This window comes from Cyanistes caeruleus, chromosome 1 (genome assembly GCF_971803275.1).
Source record: "Cyanistes caeruleus chromosome 1, bCyaCae1.hap1.1, whole genome shotgun sequence".
Taxonomy (NCBI): Eukaryota; Metazoa; Chordata; class Aves; order Passeriformes; family Paridae; genus Cyanistes; species Cyanistes caeruleus.
The window spans coordinates 73,431,645-73,447,312 of NC_141701.1; the positions used below are offsets into that span (position 1 = coordinate 73,431,645).

Genomic DNA, 15,668 nt, shown 5'->3' on the forward strand with positions numbered 1-15,668 from the left:
ATATAATTTCATGTGGTAAAATGTTCTTGTAACATAATTCATTCTTCAGAGGGAAAAACCCCAGCATCTAAATGAGACTGCTATATATTTGTGCTGTATTTGGGGCAAATAGTTTCAAATTACTAAAAGAGTTAATATATTGTGAGATTAAGACCAGAGTGGTAAGCCATGCTTTTTCTTCCCTAGAAAAACTTGGACATCCTTAATTGCCTGCATTTCTGTCAATATGTAGCATCTGTGAAGCAGATTATGAAGTGGCTTTAGCCAAGAAGATAGTATTATTAAATCTACATTGTATTTATTCCTTTATCAGTGCTCTGGATTCTGCAATTAATCCTGAGCACCAGGACAATAGGGTCACAGACATAAATAAAAATATGTATCCAGAAAATGTGGGGAAAAAAATTCATCTGGAGTACTGGCAGTGTTGTGTGGGAAAAATTGTAATCGTCATAGAAACCTAAAATCTAAAATCTGAAATTAACTGAAATTAAAAATGAGCATTTAAAAATTATCAAGACAATTGGGAGAACTATTCAGAAAGTTTTCTGATCCATGTCAACAAGAGATCTGTTCCTACAGTCTGTGCTGTCAATTTAGAGAGCAAACAAGGGAAGTTGCCACATGAAGTGATGAAGCAGTGAAAAAGAGTGAAATTACTCTGTTTCAGTTAGAAACATAAACACTGAGAGCTCTTGTAAATCTGCCCTGTAATCCTTTAAAAACTGGGCTTATGGTCATTTTGTGGAGGCTGAACCAAAAGAAAAAGTGTGGAAGATTTAATAGATATCTTAAATTAAAATTAGAGACTTCTGTATTAGCAGACATTTGAGCCTGTGGTTTAAGTTAGGGAGAAAGTGTTAATGGATTTTTTCAGTAATCTTAGAAGTCTTCTAACCCACTTTTTGCTAAGAAGGTAAAACCACTGTCTGTCTCCACCACTGTAGACTGTAAGGATGCAGCATATTCTCTAAAGACTCGGTGAGCTTCAGCTAATTATCTCAGAAGTGGTTTTGATGTCAGTGTCATGTCAGTCCTCAAAAGTGGCTTGCTAATGACTCACAGGAATAGAGGGACAGAGAAACTAATAGAAGGGAAAGAAATATAGAACCAACTTTTCCTCTTGTTCCACTTTTACCTTACACTACTGACCTGTAAACTGCAAATTTACAAATATCATCAGGAAAATGTAGTTTGGTCTTAACAACTGCTTAGAGGACTCCAGTTTCTCTGTCACAGCAGATGGACATCTCGGGCCTCAAGTTCATCAAGACCTTTCCCACTTACCTGCAGGCCAGACTGCAACCTTATCAAACCTTAATGACAAATGTCCTCAGCAAGCAATCTTCTTAACTCAGATACCTATATATTTATGTTTACTCTCCCTTCCATGCAGCTTTCCACCTTTTCAACTGTTCTTACGTATAATGTGAGTGGAAAAATGGGGGGGAAAAAAAAAAAACCCAACAAAAAAGGAGATGCATTGATAAGGTAGTAAAAGGAATGGATCTGAAGTGGTTGTGTGATTTTGAGACAGTGGTGCAGTGATGGGAAGGGGAGGAAATAATGTCTTGCTTCTTTTATCCCACTTTTTTCCAAGATTTCTAATCAGAAATATTATTTTTTTGTGTCCACAGTGCATACTCAGCCCTCACAAAATTTATTTTCACATGCTTTTCCTCACTAAATTAAACCATTCTGCCATGAAAATACCTTTCCTGAGCTACATTTACTGTTCAGTACTGCTGTGTCTCCTGAAACATCCCTAATGTTATCTGTGTCCTAAACTAAATTTTGTTCCCCTGCATGTTTCCTCACCCAGTGATTTCAGGTCCTGCACTTACTGTGCATTCTCATCCCTCTTCCATGACTTGTTTCCAGTGCCTTATATGTGATCACATTGGCTCTCACATGTCTGGTCTTTCCCCTGACCCTATTTAAGGTGACAGTTACTTATCTTCATTTGTGCAAAAGTAGTATTTTTGAGTTCCCATTAGAAAAAGGTAATGGTGGAAGTAAGAAGTATTTCCAGAGAGGAGCAGCCAGGCAAGCTGGGTGTTACAGCAATGTAGAGCAGGGAGGAGGACTGATTGAGTGCCCTCAGGGTGACCCAGAGGGTCGGTCCAGGTTGGCCCCTGTAGCTAATTGCTACTGACACTAAAGCAGCAGCCTGTATGTGCCCTTCCTTGGGGACTGAGGAGATGTGTGTACCACTGTTGTTGTTCTGCTTATGATCCCCAGGAACACTCAGGACAGGCTGGACATCCCTCTGAGGCCACAAAGCAATGACATGTTTGATGCAAATGTGAGTGACATAGTTTTGACAGATCTAGCACTACACAGAGATAACAAGAAATCACTGCAGTATGGGGAACTGGACCATGGAGATGCAGGCTTGGGTCTCCAGTGAGGTGCAGCTTCTTGCACAATTCTGGAAGTTTGCTGACTTTTTGTCTGTTGGTTGTAGCTGTAAGCACAGTCTGAGGAAGACAACTTTCATTGAGTTGGGACAGAAGAAAGAGGTGGGCAACAGTGCAGGGGTTCCTCTAAGTTGCATATAACCTTGTCTCAGGGTCAGCTCCACCACAGGAAGCTTGCAGCACTTATGAATCTGCCTGTCTGATAATAATTATTTTAAAACCAGTGATCACTCTGCTTTAATTTAACCAAATTAATAAGTTTTATATACTTACATGTTTTTTTTACATTTGCTGATTCACACTCAGTGAAGATAATTAGCAATACAGAGCGCCTCCTGTGTAAGCCCTTTCATGTGACTTGTCCTATTTGCCTTTTTTTCATGGGTTTTATTTGCTACTAAAGAAATACCACACGTGAAGTGATGTTTGGAATTTAGAGTATTATAACAGTTGATAGCTATGTGATGACTTCTTAAAACTAAGTCTGAGAAAATCAGAGTGCATGAAACCAAATTGTAAAGATTCTAAGTAGAGACACACTAATCCTCTACAAAGGCAGGGCTACTGATAGATTAAGTCATTAGACTAGATGCACACCCTTCAGAAAAGGAAACTGTGGTCACATCACTAGGCAGGCTTTCATATGATATTAAAAAATCTGCTTCAAATGCATGGCAGGTGGGAAATGCTCTCCTCAGACTCAGTCTTGTTACTTAAAATACAGCTTTGCAGTCAAACTGCAGAGAAGTAAACATAACTAAAATTGTCAAATTGGGAGCTTAAAAGTTAGAAAATGCCAGACTAAGTTTCCTTTTCTGAGTCATCACTCTTCCCCTACCCTCCTTCCTTGCCTTATGGCCAGTGCACACAATGCAAAATGGTTCTGTGTTTTTGACTGCATCACATCAGGTCTCCATTGAAAAATGTTCAATACAAAGAAAAAAAAATAGCAACCTGGTGGATAAATCTACAGCAGCCAACATTTACTTCAGATACATCACAAATGGTGATTTTTGGAATACCTGTAAAGTAAGACATTTATATAGATCTCATTTCCCATTTTGAGATTGAAAGGATTAAGAACTGAAGTGTGCAGGAAACACAAATACTGTATTTGAGACATTTCAGAGTGGGCTTTAAACTTCCTTTTTGTCTCATGCTTCAAATATTTAAGACTGTGCCCCCACAGTGCTCTGTTACAACTGTTTGTTCCCAGCACACCTAACTGGGAGCACCTAAAACTATGTATCAGTAGAAAATATTTTGAATTATTTCACCACTATAACATGAAAACTTTATGACACAAAGGAGGGACACAATAAAATTATAAGTAAATATGAGACTTTTGTTTTCATTGTGTGTATGTGTTCTACTCATTGCTTACAGAAGTCAGAAGCACTCTCCCCTCTAGTGTGATGTTGAAATTTGAGCCTCAGCTTGGGTAAATGAGGCATGGATAGAAAATGTAGAAAATAGGGCATGATAATAATTTTTTTCTAAGGCATTCATAAGAAATTCAAATTAAGCTGTACAGACAATCTTAACTTTTGTATTTTTGACTTTTAAAACACAATAACGGTTTACCTGTTTGATGTGTTTGTAACATTTTACTTGAAATTCAAAAAAATACCCCCAAACTAGAAAAACAATCCAGTATATGACATCCTAATTTCATTTATGAATGATTACCAGAGCTGCAACTGTTAGCTTTGGCATATAGATATGATTCCTAATTAAACCCATAAATGGCAAATAGCAATCTAGTTTTATTACAATCTGAGCTCAGAGCAGAGGAATAAGGACACTGACAAAAGGCTTTACAAATATTTCCTGACAATGCAGAAGATAAAGCTTGCAGCCATGGGGGGAAGCCTGCTCCCTTGTGAGCACATGAACCTGCCTGTTCTCTCCAAACCTGTTTCTTAGGAACAGCTACTGTCCTGTCCATAATGATAACACCTTTCCTTTTCTTGGCTGTCATTCTCAACACTGCATTGTTTCCTCTCTTTGCACTTAACTCTTGCTCCCACAAACAAATCATCCAGCCAAGAAAACTCAGCTTTCAACATTCTGTTGACTTCTGGCTTCAACAAATCTTGGTTCCTCTCCTGATGATCCTCTACAAATCCATCTCTATTGTTCCTCCTCTCCATCACTGTTTCCCATTTGCCCATGTTCTTTATTCTTCTTTCTATCTACCTGCATTCCTATTTGTGTTTTACCTTATCATGATACTTCCCAGAATTTCTTTAGTATTAGTTTTCTTCACATCCACAGACTTCATTCCATGTACTATCTTCAACTTTCTCTACCATTTTTTTCAGTTTCCATCTCTTAAGCCAGTTTCTGGCAGTTTTCCATATAAGTTGCCCCCACTCTGCTCTCAGTCTCCTCTATTGCCATCTACCCAGTTTCATTTTGCTATCTATCATAGAATCACATTTTGAAGGCAATCCTTATAATGCTAATATGTTTTGTTTGTTCTCACCCCCAAATGAAGAAAAAAACCAAGGGCTTACATTGCTTCATCATGTTTTCCTCAGTTTGTTCAGATCAAGCAACATTTTAACAGATGACAATTATATAGACTGTGTTCAGATTAAGCAAAACCATGAAAAAAGTGTTAGTGACACTGTCGGCCCAGAAATCTTGTGCACATGAAAAATGAAAAATTTTCTGTTGTCCCAGGATTGTCAGTTTGAGCTTGACAGCAAACCTTGTTTTAAAATAATGAAAAATATTCTGACAAATTAAAATTCTGCATCCAATGTGCAATGTCTTTCTTTTGTCACCTGATGACCACATTGCAGGTGATGACTTGTCATGCTTTGCAGAAGGTAGCTGTCACAATTCATCAACCTTTTCAGATGAAGGAGAGATTATCCCCTTTGATATATCAAGAAAGCTGAATTTGGGCAGCCACCTCCAAAGATATGATTCAGTCAGAAGGTACTGGGAAGCAGGGATCAACTGAGCAAAGATGAATACTAAAAAAAAAAAAAAAAAAGCCAAGCCAGTGTCAGGAGCTGCAGTGGCAGGGAAGTGAAAGTGGGTATATATTGTGGCAGATGGAGGCAGAATATGAGATAGGAGCCTGAGGAAAAAGAAAGGTAACTAGGGAATTAACCTGCTTTTTCATCATCTAGTGCTACATCTGATAACAGACCATTTAACATGCTGGAAAACAGTCTCAGTGTGACTCATGAGCGCAACTGTTGGTAGACATCTGCTCTACAAACACATTGAGTAGCATGTCTCTTGTCTTGTTCACTTTTGTTTAGCCTTGATTCACTTTCCCAGTGGCTCATTCTAGCCAATAATCCATCCACTTACTGCACAGTTTTGCACACAGAATGGGTGGTAAGTGACCAGTGAGCCAACCTTGGAAAAAAAAAGACCACCTTTCTTGCTACAGCTGATGTTCTCTGCATCATCTTTAAGTTCACTTATTTCTGTCTGTGTATCCAGAAGAAATTTTTGGTTGCAAGGAGTTACCAGCTACCTGGCCAAGTGGTTACAATTATACATCAGACTTCCTCACAGCCACCCACTATTTTCATTTTATAACCTCTGCATAGTGAAAAATTGCTGTTTGAATGTTGTTTTTATGGTGCTGAAGTTTTGTAACATGATCTTATAGTATAGTACAGCAACATTGCAATTAGAAAATATTTTCCTTTAAATATTTTTCATGCACTTGTTTTTCCCCAAAAAACCTAGCAGCACTTAAATACATACATTCAGTTTTAAAGCATGAAATTCTTGGGTTCAAGAAAATTTATCTCTAGCAACTTACTTTCACCGGCTGAATAGTCCTGTGGATCGAGTATCCCTGATTCCTGCAGTGATCTAATACAGGAGTCCACCAGCTCCAGACCAGTAGTGAGCTCATCTTCTATATCCTTCTGACCATCTGTAATTAAATTAACAACATAAAAACATAAAAGAAGGGCAAAAAGGTTACACTATATACAAGACAAAAGCTAAAACCAGTTACATGTGACTAAGCAGTCACAGCTGATGAGGGAATTGGATTCATAAAAGCAAATTTAGGTCTAGTAGCCACAGACACATTTAGCAATGCCCCCCTCTCAAAACTCTACATTAGTTTCAGTGTGTTTTTTGTCAACCCTAACAAGTGCCTAACAACTTTTTTCCAAATCTTGTCACTTTTTAAGTAGAGTTTTCACACACTACCAATGAGAAAAAACACACAAAAACCCCAACAAAAACCTCCACATACATCAGTATGGTTTTCCCCTCCATCTTATTTAGGTAAAAATGATCCTTCTAGGAGAGAATATAAGTAATACATACATGTAGATAAGTACATTACCTTGTGTTTGCCAGTGAAACTGCTCCTCTGCTGAACTGGAAAAAGAAAGAAAAAAAACCAATAATTTTAAATTAAATTGTTCTGTAGTGTACCATGAATATTCAGACACAAATTTATTCTGAAGGAACTGATTTAAGAGAAGAACACACTTATGAATAAAAAACATATTTAGAATACATAATTTTATATATATATATTAATTAATGACTTGTACAGCATTCACTCAGCTGGAAGGAAGCAGCTTTATTTCTTTATCAAGTAATTTGAATCATACATGTAGAAATTGGCCCCTTGGGCTTGATAAACAAACAATACTTTCAAAGCAAAAACATCAGCATTCTACTTTTCTGGATCCTTCCATTTGTCTGATCCTCCATGTTTACTGAGAAAATTATAAATTGCTTTCTCAAGTGAATAGTTACATGTGATTTCCAAAAGAAATTATGAGTATGATTCCTGGTTCTACTGATCATTATGTGCATTTTTATATTATTCAAATGTGCAGCTAAGTTAATTCAATTGGCCTATAAAGAGTAAATTTAGATGTGTTTGTGCTTCTTTGTGCAAGCACTTAAACAACAGAAGATCTTAATTTTAAAATAATGAACATGCATATCAGAGGATTGGTTATGTAGGGTATTTTTTTTCAATAAAATGAAAGATACATTCAAATGGATGATAAAATGAATTGGATATTCAGTTAGGCAATGACTACACTTTCCTCCTTCTGTTCTGTTTATGCTTCAATACAGGCTTTTGTCACATTACAAGAATACAAAAAGGATTGCAGTTACTCAGTATTAAACATTCTTTTGATAACAGTGAACTGATTATTACACTCATGATTCATGAAAGATTTTTCTGGACACTTTTATAAGATTCTTATAGGGGAGAGGAACATTATCTGTTGCATCCATAACTTAAAAAAAAACCCAAAGACTGAAATTATTTTACCTTTTCAAAAAATTATATTTATTTCTTTATTTCTTTGTTTATTTTCTGATGTTGAGACTAAATGCTTTTTTGGATGAGTAAATAGATTTAAATCTCTAATTTTTTTCCCTTTTCCCAGAAGATGCTGGATCACTTATGAATATGTCAGAATACCTCCTACTATCTATGTTCTGAACAATAGTAATGTAAATGAAATTAAATGCTTCCTTGTGGATGTCTATTTTTATAGTAAAGAATTTGTGTCAGTATTTACCATATTTGATAGTGTTTTAAAAAAAAGTCGTCTAGTTTACATAAAAATAGTTCTAAAAGGACTTTTAATTTCTACCTGGCATCAAATCTTAACCTGGCAAGTTCAAATCTATACACCATCATACATTTCCTAATATCTATGAACTGCGGTTTATATTGACTGACTCTACTGAGAGGTCATAGATTAAGCCAGCCCTTTGATGAGATAGTGAACTAAAATTCTTGTACTCAAGTCCACTGAAATTAACAATATTGAAGATAAATGTTAACAGAGACCTCGGACAAACAATAATAACTGCAAACTGCAGGGACAGTGACTCTTTTTGAAGTTACACTTTTCCGAATTTTATATTCCTTTTGTCTGATTTTCAGATTTACTAAATAATTGCAGCTTCATCTGACACACTGGGACTTGATAGCATTCTTACTTTCTGTAATTAGCACAATTCATAATAATCAATGTACTGCTTTCCACTTTAGAATCCCTGTTCCAGTAGCCAGATTTCTGTGTGATAGGTATCCCCATACCAGTCAGAAAGAAATGCACTATCCTGGGTGGCATTCTTGCTGACAGAATGAATTACTAGATGTTGCTGGCAAGAACACAATGATGTAAAAGCCTATGCCACTTCATCCAAATAAGTTAAAAAAGAAAATCAAGTCGTGCATAAAGAGTGAACCACTTCCAGGAATTCTAGCTTAGCCCTTTTTAAGTAGCAAACTTGTACAAAATGTAACAAAGTTCATTCTGTTCAATGAATCACTTGTGGTTGATTCATAGTAATCCCCAGTATCACTTGTCTGACTTACACAGAAACACTGTACCGTATCCATATTAATCTCAGGATCACAATGAATTTTCACTACATTTTGACTTTTCCAATTTTAGTCACACTTCTCCTCATCACTACTGTAATGGTTTTCAATAAATAATGTAGCTCTTAGAGTCATGATAGCAGACCCACCATGAGAATTTTTATCCTAATTCTACCTTCTTATTCAACATGTGGAACATGAACCAGGCTGCACAGGGCAGTGGTGAGTCCCCATCCTTGAAAATATTTAAGAGATGAGTAGGTATGATATCTGGGGACATGGTTTAGCGGTGGACTTGTCAGTGCTGGGTTAATGCTTGGACTAGATGGTCATAAAGGTCTTTTCCAATCTAAAAGATTCTATGATTCTCTATTAAAGTTGTGTTTGCTCCTACAAAGATATCAGTATATTCTGGTATAGAAAGAGTGGTGTTTTCCTTAGTTAAATTCATGGTCTTTAGCTTGTTGGATATTGAAGCTAACATTTCTTGGTTGCAAACCAATGCCAGAGTCTCACAAACAAACTTTTAAAGGGTTTCCCTAGAAAATAGTTTTAATATAAATGCTCTTTATTTTTCCTTTTTTTCCCCTTTTTTAAACTGAGCTTCCCCTGCTTTTGGCCTGGAAAGGATTCCTGACTGAAGCAATGTGACCTTTTTGTGCAGGAAGCCTTTAGGTTGTCACATGACTGTGCCAAATCTCCTTGAGTGAATAAAACATCATAGTTTTTTGTTCTTTTCTTTCAGGTGCTTCTCAGCTTCACAAGAGATCAGTACAATTTACTGTATAGTTAAATCAAATACATGAAAAGACAAAAAACTAATAATTAACAGAAGTATTGTCCTAATAAATTTTTCAGCAAGTTCAGCAAAATGTATGCTTGCTTTACAGTATTTTTCTGAAGAAAAATGCATTAGCAACCACTTTTCTGCATATTCCTATGCCTCATTATATAAGTCTGCTAATATTAGTATCTTTGACTGAGGAAGATGTGCAATAAAATTCTTTATCAAGTTCTTCTGAACTATAATAACCTGAACCCAACTTAAGAACTTGAGGAAGGGATTTTAAACAGAACTACATTAGTACAACATTAGAAAGTTGTAGCATAAAATATGACTGAGTTGAGAACTCAAGCAGATAGGATTACTACCTCCCTTAACCCAAACTCAGAAGAATAATTGTGATTTATTTATTCTTCTTTTAATTTTGGTAGTCATTGCATCTGTATATACTTCAAATGTTCTAGTTACAAGTAAGACTACTGTTCTACTTAATTCTACCTGACTTACAGAAAGACTCCTCCATCGCTATTCAACTATGCAAAACTTGATTCTTCTATGGTTATATTGTCTTTGGAAAATTCAGTGTATTGAAGGAAGGTTGCAAGGAATCTGAATAACTTAATGAAAAGATAATGATAAAACCCAAATGAATGAACAAAACACTTGACTAAACAAAAGAAGAATACTGTTATATGTTTAGTTTTTGATGTTAATGTTTAAGTTAATGAACCTATATTCTGTAAGGATGCACTACATTGTGCTTAAAGCTTTACCTTTAATAACTATCTAGGAAAGAAAATATTTCAGTAAAAAATGTTTTACCTCCCTAGGCAAGAATAAGCAAAGTAAATATCTATAGAAAGGTCATCTTGATTCCAGCTGAACTCACACGTTACCATTTCTGCATACATGTCACAAAAGCACCAAAGGAGTGAGAACCCTCTGTGTGTGACTATGGGGAGGGCGAAAGGCAAATGTGCACAGCATGCTGCAGGGAGCTCATTTTGGGGAGCATCACTTGGGGACCTCTACCTATCTCTGAACAGCAAGGAAATAGCTAAATCACAAAGCATTGCAAAAATGCAGATTTTCTACAACCAGCTGAGGATGTCTGACTACTACCAGCAGCTCTGTACGTCAAGTTTATCCCTTTTCAGGCAGAAATAGAAACATCACAGACTGACCTGCAGTTTGCCTATAAACAAGCAACATACCAGGCCTTAGGGAGCCTTCATTTTTTCCTGTACCTCAAGTCAAGTTATACAAGAAGTGGGTGCCCCTTCCTGATGGACTTGATAGGAATCCACCATGATAAGATGGACTCTGTAGACAGCCAGCACCTGCATAACAAGGTGAATTACAGAAGACCATTAAATGCCTCTCCCAGCAATTTATGGGAGTCAAAAGCAGTTCTGGTGGTATAGAAGTGAATGCTTGGACAGTATTCACCAGCCATATTTCTATAAAAGCAACCAAAGTCCTCAAGGGAGGTAACCCATAGGTGGGGAATGCTACTGAGTACTTTGGCAGAAGAAAAGCTGCCTAAGACATCCTCAGACTGTGTTGCTATTAGGGCCTGTACAAATACCCAAAGATTCACTTCCAAAGCAGGTGCTGGTAAGCAGCAAGGGCTCCTTAGACTCAGCTGAACTCCTAGAAGATGGATGTGTGCCTGTGGCACTGGCAGCAGGGACAATGGTAGGCAAAGGTAAGTTACACCAAACCCCAGCCCAAGACACATTTTACACACTACCTGGATGCAGCAATACTTGCAGCATCACTTGGGTTTAGCTTTAGACATTACATGGCCTAGTGTGAGACCTGGCCCACTTCAGAGGAATGCCTTGATAGGTTCAGAACCATTCAGTGCAAGAAGGAGCTTCACTGCCCTGTAAACACTTCCCCCCAATAGTATTTATTATGCAGCCTGCAGAAATTAATTGTTTTTATCCCATGCACCAAGATACATCTGTGCACATGCACAACAGGCCAAAGCATTTGGTTATTCATTGCCTTGCTGCTCTCCATAGCAATGAAACTCACTTCTTGCTGGGAAGGGAGGTAGGTTTTCTTTCATTCACTGTTTCTGGCACTCTCCTTGCTTTACCACTGAGCTTGCATACAGGCTGCCAGGGCAAATTCACACTTTTGTATTCCCCTAATTATCCAAGAAATGTTTGTGTGCCTCTCCTTTGTGTGAAGTCATTCAGTTTACAGTCATCACTCACTTTTTTTGAGAAAGTGCTAAAGCTATCTTCTACACAAAAATATTTTTATTCTTTTCTAAAACAATTCATAAAATTATATCTAAAGAAATTAATGAAATTATATATAACACTACTGTAGAAAAACTATGAAAGGATTTTACAAGGAGTTGTATCAGCACATGATCTTTTAAATTATTTCTACAATGGAGCTACAAAAACATTACTGTATACAATTACAGGCAGATACTGTCTCACTGATTTTTAAATTGTTTTTTGTTGTGGAAGGTGGAAGAAAAAAGATCCAGAAGCATTTCACAAAAAAAGCAAAGAGGATGAAAAACTAATATTCCAGCTAAAGCAATGGAGAACCAGAGTTTAAATCAGCGGTACATTTCAGGTTATCTGCAAAATAGCAAACAACTTTTAGTATCAACTACTGGTAAGGGAAAAAACCCAAATAATCTAAGAGTAAATTTTACATTTAATAATGCTGTGAAAAAGTACCAACCCCTCAATAAATTACCATAGTAAAAGGCAATCCTCAGGAGTAACTTTCAGGTTTTGTGACCAATTTAAAATTGCATCAAAATCTACAACATTGGTAGTCATACTCTTCACCTCTATAAATGTGACACTGTAGGCTGTCTCAAATATTTAATAGCACTCTATTAGTCAGCTGTGGTATCAACTTAGCTAACCTACCAAGAAGTCCTTTTTTTTGATGTTCCAACAAATCTCATCCAATCCCCTACAATGACTCTGGAAAAAAATAAAATAAATCCAAAAAACCAAAATAAATAAACAATAACCCCACAAACCCCCACATATTTTACTGAAGGCTGCTTTCTTGTACCTTGGAAATTTCAAAGTTACTTTTAAAATGATGATAAGTTTCTTAGCTGTAGATGCCAGAAAAGCCATTCAGGTGGTTAATTCTCACCTTTATTAGAACAGCCTCACTTCAAGTTCCAGCAGGGAAAGAAAATTGTCTAATTTTTTTCCCAGAAAAATTATTGTTATTCCCTAGGTTTTACAAAATCAATAGCAGAACTTAGTGGCTGTGCTGTGAAAGTATTGTACTTCTTTCCAATGATGCAGAGAAATATTTGCAGCCAAATTTCAAAACAGGTCTTAAAAATCCGTTAAAAATCAGTGCTTTCCTCTGCATTTAATACTTGCAGAAATTTGCAGACATGATCTTACTTTAAAAACAAGATTTAAGCTGCTCCAGTCCTATTTATATTCAATTTCCCTATGCCGATTGTGCTTAATAAAACTGTTCTGTTTCTTCTTATTTAAATGAGATTTAAAGTTCAGGTGCTACACCACTAAGAACACTGTTCAAGTACACAGCATGCATGAGAAGGCACCAGCAGCCTTGCATTCCACACAGTGTACTGCTTAAGAGCTTGCAAAGCAGGTGTCAGAGCCTGTTATTTAATGGACAAAGCATAACACAGTCTGTCCTGTAGTTTTTGACCATCACTCCTGAAATGGTCTACAGAAGCATCGATTATAGTAAATTTTATTTTGTTACTGAATTGATTTCACACTGACAAGACCCCAAAACCTATTTACTTCAATTTTGAATGAACTTGATCACCTAGGGAGAGAACACTTGTTACTTCACTTGCAACCAGCCAGTTTCCTTTACCTTCAGTTTTGCAGTTATTGGTATGACAGTGAACACAGAGAGTTCTTTCAGAGTGGAAGCCTTGGAAGCTCTGCTGTTCCAAGGATAAGAATTTAGAGGGCGATAAGTATATTGTGTATTTACTTAACTTTAAACTTGGACACAGTAACAACATTAGGGAAACAAGTACCATGTGATTGCCCGGGTACTTCCCCAATGTCTGTTTCATGCCCTTATGCATTCCAGGATTCCACAGGATACTGGGCTAGGTAGAGCCCCGTTCTGAATCGATACAGCCTCTCTTTTGTTCTTATTTAGAGAAGCCAAAATCAAACCAAATTACTTAATTTTGTAATTTTCCATTATTAATTAATTAAGAAAAAGCACGATGGTTCATAAAAAGAAGGAATTAGGTGAAGGCTGGGTTTCTGCTAATACTGTTAGTTCTTCTGGTTTGCATCAAAATATTTTTATTTGAGAAGGCAGCTCATTTCCCAAACTGAACATAGCTACATAGGAGCACATTTAGAAGAGAACAGAATTAAATTGCAAGGGACCTACAATGACGATTGAGTCCAAATACCTGAGCACTCAAGGGCCAACTGAAGGTTATATAGCAGGATATCAGGGTCATTGTCAAAATACCTCTTAAGCACTGACAGATCTGGGGCCTCAACCATCTCTCTAGGAGCTTGCTCCAGTGTTTGACCACCCTCTTGATAAAGAAATGCTTCTTCATTCCCAGTCTGAACATCCCCTGACACAGCTTTGAACTGTTCCTGGGTGTGCCCTGTCTCTGGATCCCAGGGAGAAGAGCTCAGCTCTTCCCTCTCTCCTTCACCTCCTGAGGAAGCTGCAGAGCAATGAGCTCACCACACAGCCATCCTAAATTTTAAATTTTGTCACTTCTACACAGCAGAGAAGTTTAGATAGCAGTGTACTGTGATATTCCTTCAGTCCCAGTGGTGATATTCCTTCAGTCCCAGGTATTTGGATCTGATCCAAACCAAACAAGCATCTAAAATAGAATCAGAAATGGCAAATTAGAGAAATCAATAGTGGAAAGTCAGAATCATCTCTGCCTTAAGGCAATGGAGCAGTCTGGTGCCTAAATCATAGCACAGCCTATCAGTACCCATAAAACTGTGTTCTTCAAACATGCCTTATTGACAACATCACACAAAAAGTAAGATAGTGCTTTAAAGAAAACAGAACAAAGCCCTAAAAGATAAAGTGAGATCTAGTTTATTCATTCCCTTCTCCTTCTTATTCCAGAAGTTTAGCTATTAAAGCACTCGTGCACAATGTGATGAAACTAATTGTAATACTTTGAGAGAAATCAAAGCAGTGACTAAGTTCAATGTAATCATTGGGCAATAGCCTGTCTTTCCCATTGAAAATTATTCTATTCTGTATAGAAAACAATACATTATTTTAATTAAGAAACTCCATTATAAAATATACCATCACACCACCCCCACAGCTAAATTTTCTTCACACCAAGTTTTGAAAGATGCCTTCAGGGAAAGTGTGCAGACAGTAGCACTGAGGAAAGGTATTTTCCCAGTAGAGTAGCAAAAGGTATTGAAGGCCGAGGAGTGAGAGTAAATTTCTGGTAAGGTGCCATAAACAACCTGTGTTTTGATGTTGGGTAAGAAACATTCAGTGACTATGAGATGGATTATTTTCTGAGGCACATAATTCCCTATGCATTGGATGAGCACTGTGGTTTGTCTGCTAACTGAAATCATAGATGTGTGGAGACAGCCACCTAAAAATAAGAATTACAACACATTTTTTCAGTATATTTTTGGTTCTGGTCTTTGGTACCATAATGATAATTTCCAAATAAATATGGTGTAATATAAATGAAATTCCTTCAAGAAATCCACTTCTGTAAATTAAGATATTGCAGTATTTTTTTTTCCTAGGGACAGCTAACTGCTAGAGCAGGTAAAAAAATCCAGCACTTAGTAACATAGAGCTCCTCATCTTCTCAATACCAACAGATTGCACAAGGATATCCCTTCTGCAGAAGAGTTAATCCTTAACATGATGATCAAGCCAAGGGCCTCATGCTGACCATTGTTTTCAGCAAATTATGTAAAGTATGATCACACTTTATATGACTGTTTCACCTACAATATTTGTTCTGTGTTGTCCTTGTAAATAATAGCAAGGGATATTTTCTATGTTTTGAGGGGATGATTCATTTTAAATTCAGGACTTCCTTAGGGAAATAATGCAGACAGAAGCCAGACAGCCT

General features: G+C 36.9%; 1 protein-coding gene across 21 annotated transcripts in view; it reads right to left on the reverse strand.

Annotated features, from left to right (window-relative positions):
- CTNND2 (catenin delta 2) overlaps window positions 1–15,668 on the reverse strand; it is a 693,808-nt gene that overhangs the window by 324,781 nt on the left and 353,359 nt on the right. For all 21 annotated transcript variants that reach the window (XR_015289263.1, XM_086897815.1, XM_086897796.1 and 18 more), the window contains 2 exons: window positions 6,757–6,791; window positions 6,217–6,333 (listed from right to left, as the gene is read on the reverse strand). Coding sequence is in view for 20 of the 21 variants with exons in the window: in XM_086897815.1 (XP_086753941.1) it covers window positions 6,217–6,333; window positions 6,757–6,791 (152 nt within the window). In the remaining variant the exon portion in view is untranslated. The remainder of the gene's footprint in view (window positions 1–6,216; window positions 6,334–6,756; window positions 6,792–15,668) is intronic.